Source organism: Ursus americanus, chromosome 34, assembly GCF_024610735.1.
Source record: "Ursus americanus isolate L20-20 chromosome 34, mUrsAme1.1.p, whole genome shotgun sequence".
Taxonomy (NCBI): domain Eukaryota; kingdom Metazoa; phylum Chordata; class Mammalia; order Carnivora; family Ursidae; genus Ursus; species Ursus americanus.
In genome coordinates, this window is record NC_142160.1 from 9,405,610 (window position 1) to 9,422,505 (window position 16,896).

General features: G+C 49.4%; 1 protein-coding gene across 4 annotated transcripts in view; it reads right to left on the reverse strand.

Annotated features, from left to right (window-relative positions):
- Nucleotides 1-5,826: 5,826 nt before the first annotated feature.
- DMRT1 (doublesex and mab-3 related transcription factor 1) overlaps nucleotides 5,827-16,896 on the reverse strand; it is a 102,036-nt gene continuing 90,966 nt past the window's right edge. For all 4 annotated transcript variants that reach the window (XM_045772607.2, XM_087858776.1, XM_087858775.1 and 1 more), the window contains one exon: nucleotides 5,827-6,966. In XM_045772607.2, the coding sequence (XP_045628563.2) occupies nucleotides 6,812-6,966 (155 nt within the window). In that variant the 3' untranslated portion in view covers nucleotides 5,827-6,811. The remainder of the gene's footprint in view (nucleotides 6,967-16,896) is intronic.

The following is a 16,896-nucleotide window of genomic DNA, read 5'->3' on the forward strand; positions in this document are numbered from 1 at the left end:
CGGCTGCACAGCGCCCCTTGTCCCCTCGGGGAGGCCGTTTTTCTCTGCACTGCCCTGAAATCAAACAGGCAACAGGAAAACGTCCCTCTGTGTTTGCTGCGAATTCAAGTAAAGCGTCGCCAGGCGTCCTGGCGGCCAACCCTCCGCCCCGAAGGCTGATTCCGGGAAGGGAGAAGGATTAAGAAGGGAGCCCGGTTGTGTGCGTTTCCCTTGAAGCCCTTGGCCGCCCCCCTTTTCAGACTAGTCCTGGAGTTGGGGATCGCTGGATGCTGGCTTGGTGGTGGGGCGTGGGCAGGAAACCCTGACGCTAGAGTGCTACCCCTGGGAGGCCTCCCCCAAAGCTGCGTCAGCACAGACCCCTCCGGCGCCTCTCACCCCCCATCCCCCCACCTCAATCCCTCTTTTCCCAGCCTTCGTTAGGAAACAAACCCTAAAACACTACAGCTGGAAGGAACTTTATAAGCTCTCGGGACAGGAAGCGGGGGTCACCGGAACCCCCGGGGGCCAGAGGCTGGAAAGTGGGATGTTGGCGAGTCCCTTCACGTAAAGGGAGACAAGGAGGGTCTAGAATGACACTGAATCTGGGAACTTTAGCACAGAATTCTCTGGGTCTCTTGGGAATGCGAAGACCATGGACTTTTTTCAGACACATGTCTCCCAATTTTCTCCAAAGCGTCAGGGTAATTGGGGAGTATAAGTAACCTGGGTAAAGGATTTTTTTTTTTTTAAGGAAAATAACGGCTTTCAAAACAGGGTTTTTTTGGGGGGGGGGCTTTCCCACTACCAAAGCGACCTCCTTTCCTCCTTCAGTCACCTAGCCACCCTATCCCTTTGCCACTCGAACAGTCTGGCATTATTTGGTCCGGGGCCCCGTTTCACTCCAGTGCACATCGCGGGCTGAGACCTAAATACTCATTTGATATAGCGCAATAATCCTTTTCTCATATTTGATGGGAATGTTTTCCATATCCCAGTATTTGACAACATCTCCCTATAGGAACAGGTTTGTATTTATGTTGGTAAAATGTCCCCTGCCTCAAAGTCTATTGTAACCCAACACCTGACAACCCCGAGTCCCATTTCTGTTTGCAGAAAGGGTTTATTCAAGCACATAATGGGATCCCAGCAGAAAGCCTTTCAGAACAAGGGGCTATGGTAAACTTCACCACATGAACTCCGTTTCCAGGGCTATTAAGCTTTTAATTGGAAAATAGCAGAGGAAATTTCAAGGTGACTATAACGTGTTAGCAGTTAGTGCGGAGAAGAAAAGCCCAAGCGCGAATGAATGTAGAAAGCATATGGTCCGAATCACGTTTAGGAGGAGCGGCCTGTTCTACTAAAGTCCCCGCCACTTATGCACTTATGGGAAAAATCATCAAAGAAATTGGAAAGGGAGGGAGAAGGATTACAAGTAAATGTAACCTCACTCGATTGGATCCACTCATGTTCTGCTCTGGGTGGTGCGTGCGCTCAGACCACAATTAACGAGGTAGAATTGTGACAGGTATTAACGGCGGAAGGGTGAAAGATAATGTGCGTATGTCGTGGTCTTTCTCTTGGCGCACAGTCTGGTGGTGTGTGTGTATTTAAAAGCTGGGAATGCAGCTGCCCTCGCTGGGAAGCCGAGGATGTTCTGACTCCAAGTTCAGGAGTCCTGGTGGATGTTACTCACCGGAAAAAAACAAAAACAAAAAACAAACCCACTTAATCTAAAGGACAGTTTCACACCGTCCCGGATGTAAAATGCAGCAGGAAATTTTCTGCTTTGCTGGATTCTCATGGAGGGGGAGGTCAGGGTTCCTATTTTCCGTTTGAATCGCGACCACGGTGACGCCGGAGGCCGGGGTTATGCAGAAAGCCCTGTGAATGCAGGAAAATGAGCCCCCTCTGCCAGCTCGTGAACTTCTCGGCTCTCATCCCGTCTGCGCCTCTAGGCATTGCTCTTTGGCCAACTTCAAATTGAAAGTGGGGAACGACTGTCCGGTGAGGCGGTGGGGCATCCAGCAATCGATTTCTTGAGGTGACAATAATGCCCTTGTTCTCCCTCAATTCAATGGGGAGGAACTCCTGCGCACCTCCCACAGCATCCCCGTAGCCACCCTCTGGGGCGCGGGGTCGAGCGCAGAGGCCGCGTGCGGCCTGGGGCGGGAGGTGGGGGGCGAATGAACGTGTCTGGCGGGCCCGGGAGACGGGGCTCAGCAGAAGGAACGTTCAGGGTGCGCCTGTCCCCACACCATTTTGGCAGTGGGCGGCCTGAGGATCCCTTAGGGGCCGAGGCCTTCTTAAGTAAACGGGGCGTAGACCAGCTCGCAGGCCCTGTGCAGACCGTGAGGGTGCTGCTGCTCGCTCGGTGCTTCACGTTCTCGAACTCTCGACACCAGCAGGGGCTCATGCCTGGGCGCCAGCGCTCCCACTCGTGCAGATGCCTCAGACCCAGTCCAGACCCCAGGTCGTGCCCGCAGCCATCCTTTGGGGTAAGGTGGGGGCGTGTCGCTCCAGCTTTGCTTCATCCGAGGGGCCCACTGAGCGCTTCGCAGGGGGAAGTGTTAAAGCGAGTCCTCGAAGCCCTCCCCGCGGGGCCAGGGCCCGAGCCCGCTTCCCCAAGAGGCCCCGGGCAAGGCCGCTCCCTTCCCCAGCGCGCGCTGGGGCTGGGGCTCCGGGGACGGCCCGAACCACCCCGCCCGGCAGCAGGGCCTGGCGTGGACTGGGGGCGCGTCCCTACTGCACTTGGTGAGAGGCTCGCAGTGGGCGGCATGCAAACCCTGTCCGCCTTCTGAGCGAAGGGGAAAAAATAACATGTTCTCTCCAAAGAAAAATGAGAACAGCACGGACCTGAGAACATTTTTGAGATACTGTTTCCCCTGAGACATTAGCATTCAAAACAAAATCAAAACGCCAAGGAAATCTTTTTAGGTACTCGGAGCGGCACTGACGGGGCAAGGAAAGAAAGTTTCTTTCCTCCTGTGCTCGCTCTCGGGCCGTTGGTTCGGTTCTGCCCCGGAACCAGCCGCTCTTGTAGAACGCCCTTCTCCCTCCGCCTCCCCTCTCGCCCGCGGCCCCGGAACAAAGTCCCGCTGCGGGGAAAGCGGGCGGCTGTGCAGCATCCCAGGAAAGACGCCCCAGCTAGTTCTGGGGCCTCGGGGATAACGGGAAACGGCGGGTGCCGCCCGCACCCCAGGGGACCTGGCTGCGAGCTCCACCCACGGAAGCCCGACCAGAGGCGGGAACAGTAACACTGGAAGGCCGGGGCGCTGCGCCCGAACTCTGTGGCCGGGGGTGGCGCCCTCGAAGGGCGCCCCACGCCCGGGGACCTAGGCCGGTACCCTCCGCTCTCGCGGCCTGCTTGGGAGCCTCCTGGGCGGAGCGACTTCCGGAGCACTTGGGGCTCCGCCCACCCACCCGCGCCCCGCCCCCGGCCCTGTCCGCCCCGCCCACTCGCCCCGAGTCCTCGCCGGCCCGTGGTGAAAAGTTAGCGGATTGTTTTGGGGTAGAGGGGGGAGGGAACTGGACGAGGCAGCGGCGGAGCGAGGGCCGTTCGCGTTTCTGTGAAGGGGCGCGGGGAGGAGGCTCTTCCCAAGGCGAGAATGGCGAGTCGTCTGCCGCAGCCCGCGGAGACTGAGCGGGCGGTAGCGGGGCTCAGGCCTCGTCCGCATGTGTGCGTGCAGAGGGGGAAGGAAGGCGAAGGCCCCGCGCCGCCGCCCGGGCAAACTTCCCGCACGGGCAGCCGGCGGACAGGACCCAGAAACACCGCTGCCTTCAGGCGTTTCTTTGAGACGCGTAGCCCTTTCAACAAAGCGCTTTAAATACCACTTGATGCAAAACTTCAAAATGCGGTACAGTGTGCGCGTCCGTGTGAAACCGGTTCGGTACCGAAGTTCACGCGAAGCAGAGACGGGCTCGGGTTTTATGCGTGCGCAGCAGTCTGGTTTCCACGAGGTGCAAGGGAGACAGCGGTGAGGGCTCGGCGGGTCTGGCTCACGCCCCCGCCCCGAATTGCGGTTTCGTGCGTGGGTTTCGGAAGGAGCCCCCGCTACGGCTATGGCAGTGGCAGCGAGGAAGCAGTGTCACCAAGGTCGCCCCGGGCCTTTCAGGCAGCTTTCCCAGATGCCCTAATTCCGCAGCGTGGGGTCCGCGGCTAACTAGGAGGAATGCAAGAGGCGCCCGAGTAGGGGGCCGGGACAGCGTCCGCAGGTAGTGGGAGAACGGTCGCCCTCGCCCGAAGCCCCTGCAGGAGCCCGAGGCGGCCTTGGAAAAAGGCACGCGTATCGTTTGTCCACGGCCCCGAGTCTCGCGGCGGCAGCTTGCCCAGCGCCCAGGAGGGGAAGGCTCGGCGAGCCTGCCTCGGTTTCCCCGCGATGGAGCTGCCGAAACGCCTGTAAAGGCTCAGGGCCGTCCCGGGCCACAGCCAGACGCGCAGGGGAAGCCCGACACGCCCACACTTGCACACGCGTATTGGGCACACTCGTACACCGCACACTGCATGGATATCGCCTGCAGGAGGAAGCGGCCTTGCTGTTACTGGTTTCCGTACAAAGGGGACAAAGCTTTAAGAAAGTGATTAAAATACGTGTATTCAAATAGGGTTAAAACCCAGCAACCAAGCCTTCCTGTCTTCGCTCTACTTGTGTTCAGAATTTGTCCAGTTCCTAAAGCCGAGCACCTGCAGAGCCAGGCCCTGGGCCGGCCTGACTCCCTCCCTAGCAGTCAGAAAAAAAACACCTGGTTAGTAGTGGACCTGGGGCCCGGCCTTCGCCCCGGGAGTGGCCCTCCTGGGGGAAGGGGGGCGGCAGGTTTCAGAACCAAATTCAGCATTGGGCGCGGCAAGTGGATTGGGGTGGGGGCAGGAGGCCGGAGGGGGCTCTCTAAAGGACTGGAGCGTCCACCCGACCTGGTCCTGGGCTCCGGCCCCTGGGACGCAGAACGACGCTGGGAAGAGCACGGCCTGCGAAACCCCAGCCCTGCCCTGGGTGGGGGGGTGGGCACCAGGGGCCCAGAATAAGCTCGGCCAAGTCTTTGACAGCGCGCTGGCATGTTTACCAGGGCTCCGCTGGCTTTTCAGAAACGCAAGGGTACTTAAGGGGCACCCACCCTCCCCATTGAGGAGGCGTGTCCAACGTCAACAAAACCACCCAGCAAAATTCGTGTGATGGGGTCGCCCGTAGAACGGCCGGAACTGATAAGAGTCCGGGATCCACAGAAGCCAGGATTACTCAAAAAATGTAGGGGGCCGGGGCCGTGGGCGGCAAGTAGCTTCATCTTCAGAAAAGCTACCATGAACGCCTTGGAGGTGGCGACTCCACCACCAGGTCCCTTTCTGGCGCGCCCCGCAGCCTCCTGGAGACGCCGTCACAAAAGCTACAGCCGCCCCGAAGGGCACACGGCTGCAGTAGCAGCAGCCTGACAAGTGTGATAAAATGATCTTCCTTAACTAAACTCGTAAAGCACTGGGCAATAAAACTCAATCTTCTGTAAAATCCAATTAAGTCATTATCTGACTGATTGTATCTTTAATTGAAAACAGAAGTGACAGTAAATTTCTGTGATATATCAGGATCAATCGATACCACTATACGATTCAGCCCCAAGAAGTGATTTATAATGTCAAACCTATATAGGTAACTCCACATTATTCTCTCTAAAACCACTGGTGGATGAAATTAAGAGTAAGTGCATTTAATAAAAAACAAGATGGTCAGGTTATTGATTACAACAGATGGGGGTGAAATCAAATAGATGTTTTCAAAGCACAGAGCGAAGAAAATACAAGTAATTTCTTTTTTCCTGTTTAATACCGCTCACCAAATATACACACAAGGAAATTCAGTCATCAATAACATTTTTATTTCAGGTACAGCTGCAACTACACAGAACAATGAATTTTTTTCCGACTAGTTTCATTTCAGGATGGCTTCTGTTACATAAGGAAGTACTCCACAAGCAATTTTTAACAAAATAATGAACTCAGAAATCTGTAGTAACTTTTAAAGATGTACTTATTTTCAAATCAGATTACAACCTAAGGTTACAAAATAGTCTAGATTGCATCCATTTTTTCCCCCTGTAGTAGAAAGAATGTGTAGGATAAACTCTCCTATTATTCTAGAAACAAACCCAGGAATTCTGCATTGCTGAGGTTACTTTAAATTGCATTGTTTTGAAATTACACCCTTTAACAGAAAACGTAGTGGTTCTTTAGGACTTTAATTTCTTTTTCTGAATGTATTTCAATCATGTTTTGGAGTTGGGGGATGGAGGAGGGCTTGGCTTTTCCAACAGAAACAAACACACAGTATTTCCAATTACTCTGACCTTCTGCAGATTTCTAAAACAATCACTAAGTTTGTCTGCTCTCTTCTCAATGGTCAGGTATTTGGCTAAATTTATATTTTTGCAGTTTTATTAAAATACTAAAATAGAAACATCTAAGGCACCTAAGATTTCATTTTAAAACTAGAAGTAATATCTAATTATGACACATTTAGATGCAAATGTACTGCTTTACTTTAGTGAATTCTTGTATTTCTTGAACACTACATGTAAACCAGCATCATAAAAAAATGGGGGGGGGATACTACTATTTAACTCCGTGAGCAAAGCACTTAACTCTTGCAGATAGTAGTAGTCATGGATCCTAAACTATTCCAAATGTATTTTAGCCTCTGGGCTAAGCTCTAAGGAGTATAAACCAAACACGCTCTCAACAGTTAAGTCGACATGAGTCAAGGCAAAATATTAACAACAAACCCCGTGTCTAAATGGAATACGCCTGCTATTCCAAGTGAAGGAACCAGCCAAAGGCACTGGGCATCATTTACTCGTCCTCTTCGATGACGGGAGTGACGGTGAAGCTGCTGGGCTCGGAGGCAGACTCACATTCGAGCACTCCCTTTGTGCTCTCGTTACTAATAGGAGAGCTGCTGGAGAGGGAAACCAAGCCAGAATCTTGACTGCTGGGCGGCGAGAATACTGGGACGTGGGGAGAGACAGGGAGGGAGAAGAGTATGTTAAAAGTGGCTAGTCCTTCTGCATTCAGTATTCAATTAGGTTCCAACAAAGATAGAGGCACACTCTGCATTTCTATTCTGAGCTGAAAGTGTTGTTCTATGCACTCATTAAAAACTCCAGTGTTTCTTTAGAATTAAAAAAAAAAACATTCCTGCACAATATCTATTCAGCGATCTAAGTTGAAGGGGAAAGTCAGGTAGCAGAGTTCTGGATTTATGTGCATAAATTAAAAAAAAAAACCCAGTCTGCTCCTCCTCCCCCCTCTGGGGAAACTATTTCCACCCTTCACTGAACCCCTCCCCTTTATGTAAAGGATGCTAATAGAACTTGTCTTGTCAAATGATCCATCTGACAAATTACCCCAAGCAAGACTCCACCCAAGTGTTTCTACCATTTGACAGGTAACCCTAAGTTACATATAGCCAGCAAAGGTGATAGCTTATTAATATTCCTGTTATTTCTCTTGGACTTACAGGGACAAATACTTGCTGTTTACACAGCTTTTGAAAACTAAAAAGTTTTTTTTTTAATATAAAAAGTTAAAGGAATACCTTCACTAAAATAGAAGTCAGGTAGAGATTTTAAAAAGCAAATGCGTGAACATAAAACTCTACTAGGACCTGACATTAAATACGAAGGATGCTAATGTGCCACACGATTTTTGCAACCTTACAAGCCACAGTAGATACAAAATTCAAGCAAAAGGGTCTCTGACCTTCTTAACCTTAGCTGAGTTCAGATCCACCCCCAGAACTCCCTTCCTGCCTAGTGTGAATGTAATTAAGGGGAAGCTGCAGTGGTAATTTCTCTCCTCATTAACTTCCTGATTGGTTTCAGCCTCAGGATTCTGCCGGGCAGTAGTTTGTCACCAATTCCAAATGGCCAATCGTTAATACTAATGTTTGTGTAACTAACTGCCAGCATCTGCCACGGCTTCTTGTACAACAATAATGGTGAAAGGGTACATTAGTGCGCCTGTGTTAATTCAGCTTGTGTTCATCAATAGGGAAATCTATGATGTAATTAGCAAAATGCACTGGGAGCTGAGTGCTGAAGTCATTTGTAGAGAACTAAATCATAGTAGAAGCTGTACCGGGTCCTGATGTGTTTGCCATCAATACTTATTATGTTTGGGATTTAATAAGGTATATTACCATGCTGAAAAGAGACCTTTTTACAAGAGAACACTATTTACACTTGTTATGGGTTTGGAAAAGGTTTGCTGCAGCTAGTGGAACCACACAGAACTAAAAGAACAGAGCTGGGATTTAAGAGGCGGACCTTGAACCACGCTACTGGACCAAATTATTTCAGAAAACCCCTTTCTTCTCGAGTGACAGACGGATGGACAGACAGAAGGACGGAGAGTTTTGTATGGCTACATCAAATATCTCCAATAAGGAAAGGCATGATCTGAAAACTCAGTAAATCTGAGAAACAATTTAGGCAATTTCCTGACCAGCCGTTACCTTTGATACTGATAGTATTTGTTTAGTAACTTAACTAAAAAAGCAAGGGTAAAGGCGGTACATTTTTTTTTTTAATTTTAAAGCAGAACGCTGTTAAATAGTACTTTACAGACACCAGAAAGCGTACACATGAGTATATAAATACATAATGGCGACCAAAAAAACCCTGGGAACCTATAAAATCTGAAGCCTTCATTTCATTGCAGTTCATAATGGCTAAATTCGAATTGTTCTACGGATTCAAAATTTCCTGCAAATCCAAGATGATTTATGAATGGCGCTGCATGCCCAAGACGTGGTATATACAAAGAAATGGTTTCCAAAGGCAGCCGACTTTGCTCTGACAGCTTGGTACTCTCCACAGATCTGGAGAGCTAAGAGCCAACCGCAGAGTCCATGAGCTGATCTGCCCACTGCCCCCAGCCCACCTCAAACCAGTGACAGAAGGTCCTCTGTTTAGGAGCGATGGGGACAGGAGGGAGCATTTACTGCCTACTTCCTGTATGCCACATACCTTAACCGAGTATGTAATGCTCCAACCATTCACTGCAAGAATTATTCTCACCGGGTGACACAGGGCACGCTGTGGAACCTGAAGGGCAGTGTGGCACCAGCCGGCCAGACCCTCGGTCTCCCCTGCACCGTCCCACTGGCCAACCTTCCTCATCTCTAAGGACCCTTGTCAGACTAAGGCAGCAGCTAGGAAGGAGTGAGTGCTCCCCACACGTTCTGAGCCCCCAGCCTGCCCTCTGCTTTCAGTGAGCAGCCAACCTAGGGGACGCCCCCACCCCATTACACCCCAGCCATGCATCTCCCACTCCATTTAACTGATTTGTGACCGAAAGAGGGGAGGGGCAGGGATTCTGCAAAAGGAAGAAATCAGGGATAGCCCCCTTTTGCCCTCAGTTGCCTCGTGGGTGTTTTCTTGGGAAGTATTCCTGTGACTCCGGCTCCAGAGACACACACAGTGTCACCTGCACGGCCAGGGGGTAGGGGTGGGGGGGCCTCCACGCATCCTTCACACGTGACTGCACTCCAGAGAAGATACAAATAAATGAACTCAACCTGTTTTGAAAAATGCCAGTATTTTTCAGTGTCTCTCCACTCAAAGTTTATGTTGTTTTTACTTTTGTTCAAGGCTTAGCATTGTCTTTGAAAAGGGGGCTGATGGAGTTAGGGACAGTATTTGTTGAACTTCGTTTGTGTGGCCCCTCCTAATAGTAGTTACAGTAAAGATTTCCTCAGGGTTCTTTCGGAGACTAATGTCCAAAACCTATTTTACTACCGCCCTCAAAGGTACCCTCTCCATTTTAATGAAGCTTTAATTAAATTTTGTTGGGGGAAGAGTAATCATTGATCACTGTAAATCATTTTATACCAATTAAAAATTCCAAAGTCAGAATTATCCTTTCTGCCTTTCAAGTTGATTCTAATGAGCCTGACACAAGGCTAATTTCAACTCAAAAGGTTCCTCTTAATTATTTTGTGAAAATGCTAATGCCTTGTGTCAGTGGGACTGTAAGAAAAGGTACACTGTTGGTAGCACTAGGAATTGGTTCAGTCCTTCTGGACAGCAATCTAGTGACATGTAATAAGAACCATAAAACTGTTCATACCCTCTGACCTGGTAATTCTACTCTGGGGAATGAGCCCAAAGAAAGAAAGAATAATTGGCCCAGAGATGCTCAACACACGACTATTTGCATCACTGAAGATGTCAGTGCTTTGCTCCGTGCTCTGGTGCTGGGGGCGGGGGTGGGGATGGGGGCAGCTGGGCTTGGGGTTGGGGGGGCAGCGAGCATTCACAGGCAATGAACTATTCAGGATTCTGCTACCCCTGGATCACGACAGGCTCCCAGCATTTACAGAAACAGAAGAAATGACTTCTGGAGACTGAAGTAGAGACTAAAAAGTAAGAAAGAGAAAAACCTGCCCATCTGATTTCTGTGTGTTCCAATAGAAAGGTGGGCAAACCTCCTAGAAGCTGACCCTCGAATGAACCAGCAAGCCCAGTATCTGTTTTCTCTCAAGTAGCCTATTTGTCTACAGAAGCTACGGGGGCTTTCTTTTACTATTATTTAAAAACAGAAAAGCTTACACATAATCACTCTTACAAGTGCTGGGGGGAAAAAAAATTTAAGATGACTCCAGCGATATTATCTAACCATTTCACTGCGCCCCCCCCCCAAAAAAAACCCACCTCACTAAAAAACAAAACAAAAACCACTCTAACTGCTAAATCTTTCAACATTGCAAAGACCCGACTTTTAACTTGAATGATCTGTTGGAAGTCAGTGGGCTGGAACGAATAATTCTCCTCCAGTGATGTGAGAAAACAGGATATTCATGCTTGAGAAAAATTTTCTTCCTATGTTAAATGCCGTTAAACGCCCACTAAGAAACCATTTAAAAATAAGAATATAAGTGGCATTCCTCAATTGTTAGCAGCTCCACACCTCGATGTGGACAGGAAGAAAACAAAAGTGCTCGCCTCTGGTTTCCTGAGTTTGCAGGCCTCAGAGTCTGATGAAAAGCTAATGAAAATTTCTCAAACAACAAATTCTTCCGCTCTGTGATAACTGTCGTGTTTGGAAATAAAATCACGTCCAATCAACACCACTTAGCAGATATTTAATGTTTCACAATGGGACTCTTTTCCAGAGTGGCACTGCTGCCCTTCTCACTCACATCTAAAATAATTAGGATTATCGGAGCCGTCCGAAGCTTGGCAGGTTCAGTTTGTACTTTCAAACAGCATTAATTCTTGGCACTCGGAACAAGGGATAAAAGGTAAAGATATGAATGGAGATCTTTATTCAACCCGATCTATCACGGATTAGCTCATTCTTTTCCAGTTCATGCCTGCACTCTAGTTAAGGGCAGGGCTAAGCTGTAACTGATGTAATTAGAAACCACAAGCTGAGAAAAAGAGCCCTTTATTAATCTTTCCCCATTTACTATATATTTGCTAAAAAAAAAAAAAAATCTTTGAAACAATTAAATGTGTGTTGTTTTTTTCCACCTACGTGTAATGAAAGGGCAGTGACAAAGAGAGGGCTGTTGAGTATTACGCTCTCCTTGCAGACACATCTTCTTGGGCAGCTCTAAAACGTAACACCCATTTCGAGAGGGGCCAGCTCTGCACTCTGCGTGTTGTGGAGAGAAGCGGCTGAGCCCTGGGGAAATGAGGGTCCCGGTGGTCAGAAGCAGGCACACAGCAGTCCTTCTCCCCCCACCCCACAACAGTGCGACCTGTGTAAGCAGGGGGAACGGCCATTGCTAAAAACGAAGTGAACTTCTAAGAGATAGTACATATTTATGCAATTTTAACAGTACTTCTCTCCCTCAAAATGTCGTGTATGACACGATACACAACTCACAAAATGACACCAGAACAACTTTCATTCTCGAAATCTGCAGAAGCCTATCAGGCAGCCTGCAGAAGCATGCTGCAGAGACCTCTGGCCCGGGAGGCGGACGGCCTGGGCTCACAGCCTGGCCTGGCTGTGGCTACAGACCTGCTAGCTCTCCTACTGCTCCAGGAAATGAGGGACAACACACCAAGCCTACTCCCTTACCCACCTACAGAGTTCAACACAAAGGGAAGAATCCTTTTTCCGATTGTCTTAATGTAGTGCACAAAAAAGGAAAAGAGAGAAGGGACACCGTTCAGCCTCCCCCTACCCCCACTTGGGACGGGGCAGAATCATCTCAGGCCAGACGCCCTCCTTGGCCCCCACCACCCCCGCCCCCGCACGACAGACACTCCTGAACTAAGGCATGGCAGCTCCTGGGGCCCCCCATTCCTTGCTTATTTCTTAGAGGGGGTCAGAAAACCGATGGAATGTCCAAGCAAGCCCATGGATAAGCAAGGCGACCGTGACAACAGCCCCATCCTGAGGGTGCTCAGCACCCCAGAGGCCCTCACTGCTCACCTCCCCAAAACCCCCTGCCCATCAGCAGTGGTGACGCTGCTGGTGGCTCCCTGACCCCAAACCGTCACCATCAGTTGCAGAGACGTCTCTCCGTGACTCATTCACTCCTGAACTCTCTGAAGTGAGCACGTGTGCACGTGAGGGGTAACTCTTTGTCGCTGGCCCCACGCACTTCTGTCACCCAGGGAGCCAGCACTTGGCAATACACACAATCCAGACATTCCCAGTTCCTATGGTTTCACCAAAATATACTCAGTCTCAAGACCTATATAGCGTGTGGCTTTCTTTCTTTCTTTCCTTTCTTTTTTTTTTTTTTTTTAAAGATTTTATTCATTTATTTGAGAGAGAGAGAGCAAGCTCAAGTCAGTGGAGGGGGAGAAGCAGCCTTCCCACCGAACAGAGAGCCCGACGCAGGACTCGATCCCAGGACCCTGAGATCATGACCTGAGCTGAAGACAGACGCTTCACCGACTGAGGCACCCAGACGCCCTATAGTGTGGCTTTCACTTCTCTTAGGTTAACAACATCCTGAGATGAACCCTCACATTGGCCGACTCTGCTCTACTTTGCCCTTCAGTGAACTAGACATGAGGCCGACTTTGAAGAAATCCCCTATATTACCTGGAGGATGGACATAAGCATCCTGGGCCTCGGTTTCCCCATTGTGACATGAGGCTAACCACAGGTCACTGCGATAATTAATGAGTAACAGTAATTACTTTCCTTATTTCATTGGTCTGCAGTCTACGTCTCAATGTCTTAAAGTCAGAAGACTCTGCTTTTGAAAGTGCAGGAAGTCAATGAGGATTTAGTACAAGGTCTGTTCACACATACACGTGCCTTCCTGAGAGAGCAGGCAACGAGGAACACATGTGCACTTCAATGGGGCTAGACCATAGGCGGGGTGTCAAGACCAACCTAATCCTCACCTGGACAATAAGGTCCCTTGTGACATGAGCTCTGCTTTTTTCATCTTCTGGGCGGGGGTGTAACAGGATGACTGGTGTCAAATCAAAATCAAATAGCAGAACGTCTGTGGACATGCTTTATAAACCATACAAAAAAATAGTGTTATCATCCAACGATCAAGCAAACCATCCCTTCAGACAGTAGTATCTGGTAGCAGGAAGAATCTCTTATGTTTGGGCCTAAGTGTCCTAAAATGTGGGAACTCTGGGAAGTAGTGGGCAGAGGCACCAATGTTCCAGAAGAAGTAGGGTCTCCCCAGTTCCCAATCTACAGTGACTGGGTACCTAGAGCCCTAAGAATGGAGGCTTGCTGGGGCAGCAGAAGCCGATCCTCAGTCAAAAGGCCACAGGGATGAGGCAGGGTTAGGTGTGCAGGCTTCGGTTAGTCCCACACCCCCTGCATGCCTCAGTGTCCTTGTCTGTAAAATGGGGACAGAGTAGAGCACTTAGGATGGATGGTTCTACACAAACAGATGGGGCCCCATAAAGCCTGATGCAGCTGAAAAGCCCACGTTAAAATCACGTTACAGCTTCACCATATGGTGACCCGCACATGGGCCTGGCCACGGCGGCACCTCAGCACTGTCAGCCCTGTCCCCAGCACCAGCTCCTGGCCTCCGGCCTCCTCCCCGCTGCCCTCAGCGGCCTCTGAGAGTCTGCTCTGACGTCAGACATTAGCACCTCAGTAAACACCAGCGTCTCGGTTTAATTGTCAAAGAAGGAGAATAATTACGTGTCTCACAAAGCTGCTCCGAGGACTGAGAAGGTATATGACAAAATAGTTTGCAAACCTGATGACTCTATACACTTGTCAGTCATTTTGAGTCCCCCCCCCCCACTAAGTTCACAAACTTCAGAAGAAGAAGCGAGAGTAAGTCCAGATACCCCACTGTTTACACAGAACCAAGAAGTTAGTAAGATTTGTATTAACACTGGTTGAGAAAGGGAAAAAAAAAAAGAATTAGTGACAACACAGCTCAAACATTCCTGAATGTTCTCAGATGAGGGTCAATACTGACATTCAAGGAAAGCAGACTTTTACTTTATTCATCCTTCTTCTTCTTTTTTAAGATTTCATTTATTTATTTATTTGAGGGAGCAAGAGAGAGAGAGAGAGAGAAAGTGGCAGACTCCCCGCTGAGCAGGGAGCCACACATGCGGCTTGATCCCAGGACCCAGAGATCATGACCTAAGTTGAAGGCAAATGCGTAACCAACTGAGCCACCCAAGCGCCCCCTTTATTTGTCCCTCTTTACATATCCAAAGACTAACAGTTAAAGGGAACTCCAAGTTGAAACTCGAGCCTGTTAGTTTGTGCTTTCTACAGCACCTTGCTCAGCACAGCTGTCACACTAACATTTCCGAGGCTGGGCCCACAGGCCAGAGCCACGGCTGAGCCAGCGGAGCCATCTGGGCATCCTTGGGGCGGAAACAGGAAGTCAGCCTACAAGGGGGAAGACAAACATCTGGTGAACTGAAACAGGCTGAGCACATCTACCATATGTTGTCTAGCACAGTGCAGTGCACACAGTGGGTGTTTAATAATGGATGAATGTGTGCGAAAGAGCATGGGAGTTAGTCTTCACCAGACATGCCGTACCCACAGGACAGGGCTCACCCACACATCGGCAGCAGAGTCTCAAGCCTAATGCCAGTTTTGGGAACTACAGAGTGCACGGGTTTTATTCGCTTCCGTCTGTCTGTCCCACACGGACTCCAAGCAAAGCCGGGGCACACAGGCGGAGAGAAGCGGCACCAAACACATCCTGGACAAGCAGGGGAACCAGGATCTCAGCCTGGGCCAGGGCCAAGGAGCCTGGCTCCTGGGGAGGTGTGGGACCCTGTTCCTTGGGGACTCTGCAGTGCCAACAAGGGCTTGGGTCCACGAGCAGTGCCCCGATGGGGTGGTGACACATGCAGCTGCAGCGGCAAACACAGTTCAAATAGGCCGTGACAGAACCTCAGAAACTAAAGCGGACCAAGCAAGCAAGATGCTCAAAAATCATCTCTGGAGTTGATTTCCCATTTGATCCTGGAACTAGAGAAAACAGAAGGAATCAAATCCAGAAAGCAGGCTGTGTGTGGCATCTGTTGTGCTAAAAACTGGCCTGGCTTTGTCCAGATACTCTGCAACAAGAGAAAAATTCCAAGAAGCCCTGCAGTTTTCTGTGCACTGAGGAGGAGGAAGGGTCACAGATGTTTCAGTCTTATAAGGTAATCTGACGGGCATCTTGTAAAGGCTGAGAAAAAGGATACAAGTTTTGGAGGCAACACCACTGCCAGGAGGGCAGGTTACAAGGACACAGAATGCTGCCTTTGAACCTAGTGCCTGGAAGGAGCTCGGTTTCCGGCTAATCCACCAGCCTGTGGCCTTTCACTTTGGAATCGCATCATCTGCCATAAAACATGCTCTTCAACAAAACATTTCAGGTACGTAGTTTTAGCTGCATGTTGTTATTATTATTATTTTTCAAAGATTTTATTTACTTGACAGAGAGAGAGAGAGAGCCAGCGAGAGAGGGAACACAAGCAGGGGGAGTGGAAGAGGAAGAAGCAGGCTCCCAGCGGAGGAGCCTGATGTGGGGCTCCATCCCAGAATGCCGGGATCACGCCCTGAGCTGAAGGCAGACGCTTAACAACTGAGCCACCCAGGCGCCCCTATTTTTTTTAATTTTCTAAATTTTATTTCAGTTACTCATTTGAGAGTGAGCAAGAGAGCATGAGCAGGGGGTAGGGGCAGAGGGAGAGGGAGAAGCAGACTTCACACTGAGCAGGGAGCCTGACACGGGGCTGGATCCGAGGACCCTGGGATTATGACCTGAGCTGACAGCAGACACTTAACTGACTGGGCCTCCCAGGCGCCCCTAGCCGCATGGTTTGTTTTGTTTTGTTTGTTTGTTTGTTTATTAAGATTTTATTTATCTGACAGAGAGAGGGAGTGAGAGAGGGAACACAAGCAGGGGGAGTGGGAGAGGGAGAAGCAGGCTTCCTGCTGAGCAGGGAGCCCGATGCGGGGCTCGATTCCAGGACCCTGGGATCATGACCTGAGCTGAAGGCAGATGCTTAATGACTGAGCCACCCAGGCGCCCTATAGCCGCATGGTTTTAAAGAAGTTTTTCATTTAGAGATATCCTGAGACTTGCCATTGAAATGGTTATAAGAGAAAGTACACGAGCTATTTCTCAAATAAGACTCATATAAAATTCGCAGCTTGTAATTCAAAAGTAAATATTGTGCCCGAAATGACAAGCTAGAAGCAGGGCAAAGGATGGTGTCGGGTAAATTATTTTATCCTTGCTACCCGGGGACTCAGTCTTCTTTCAAAAGCAAATACAAAACCCCTCATTATTGGTTATCATTCTATGCCAACTTTTCATTCTCCTTCCTAGCTAGTGTTACAGGAAATCTAAGACTACTAATTATTAATATTTTCCTCTGGTGCAGAATAAGGAAGCAGATGCCAGGAGACATCCAAAAAAACATACACCAGATGAAATCAATCAGGAAAGAAAATTCTAG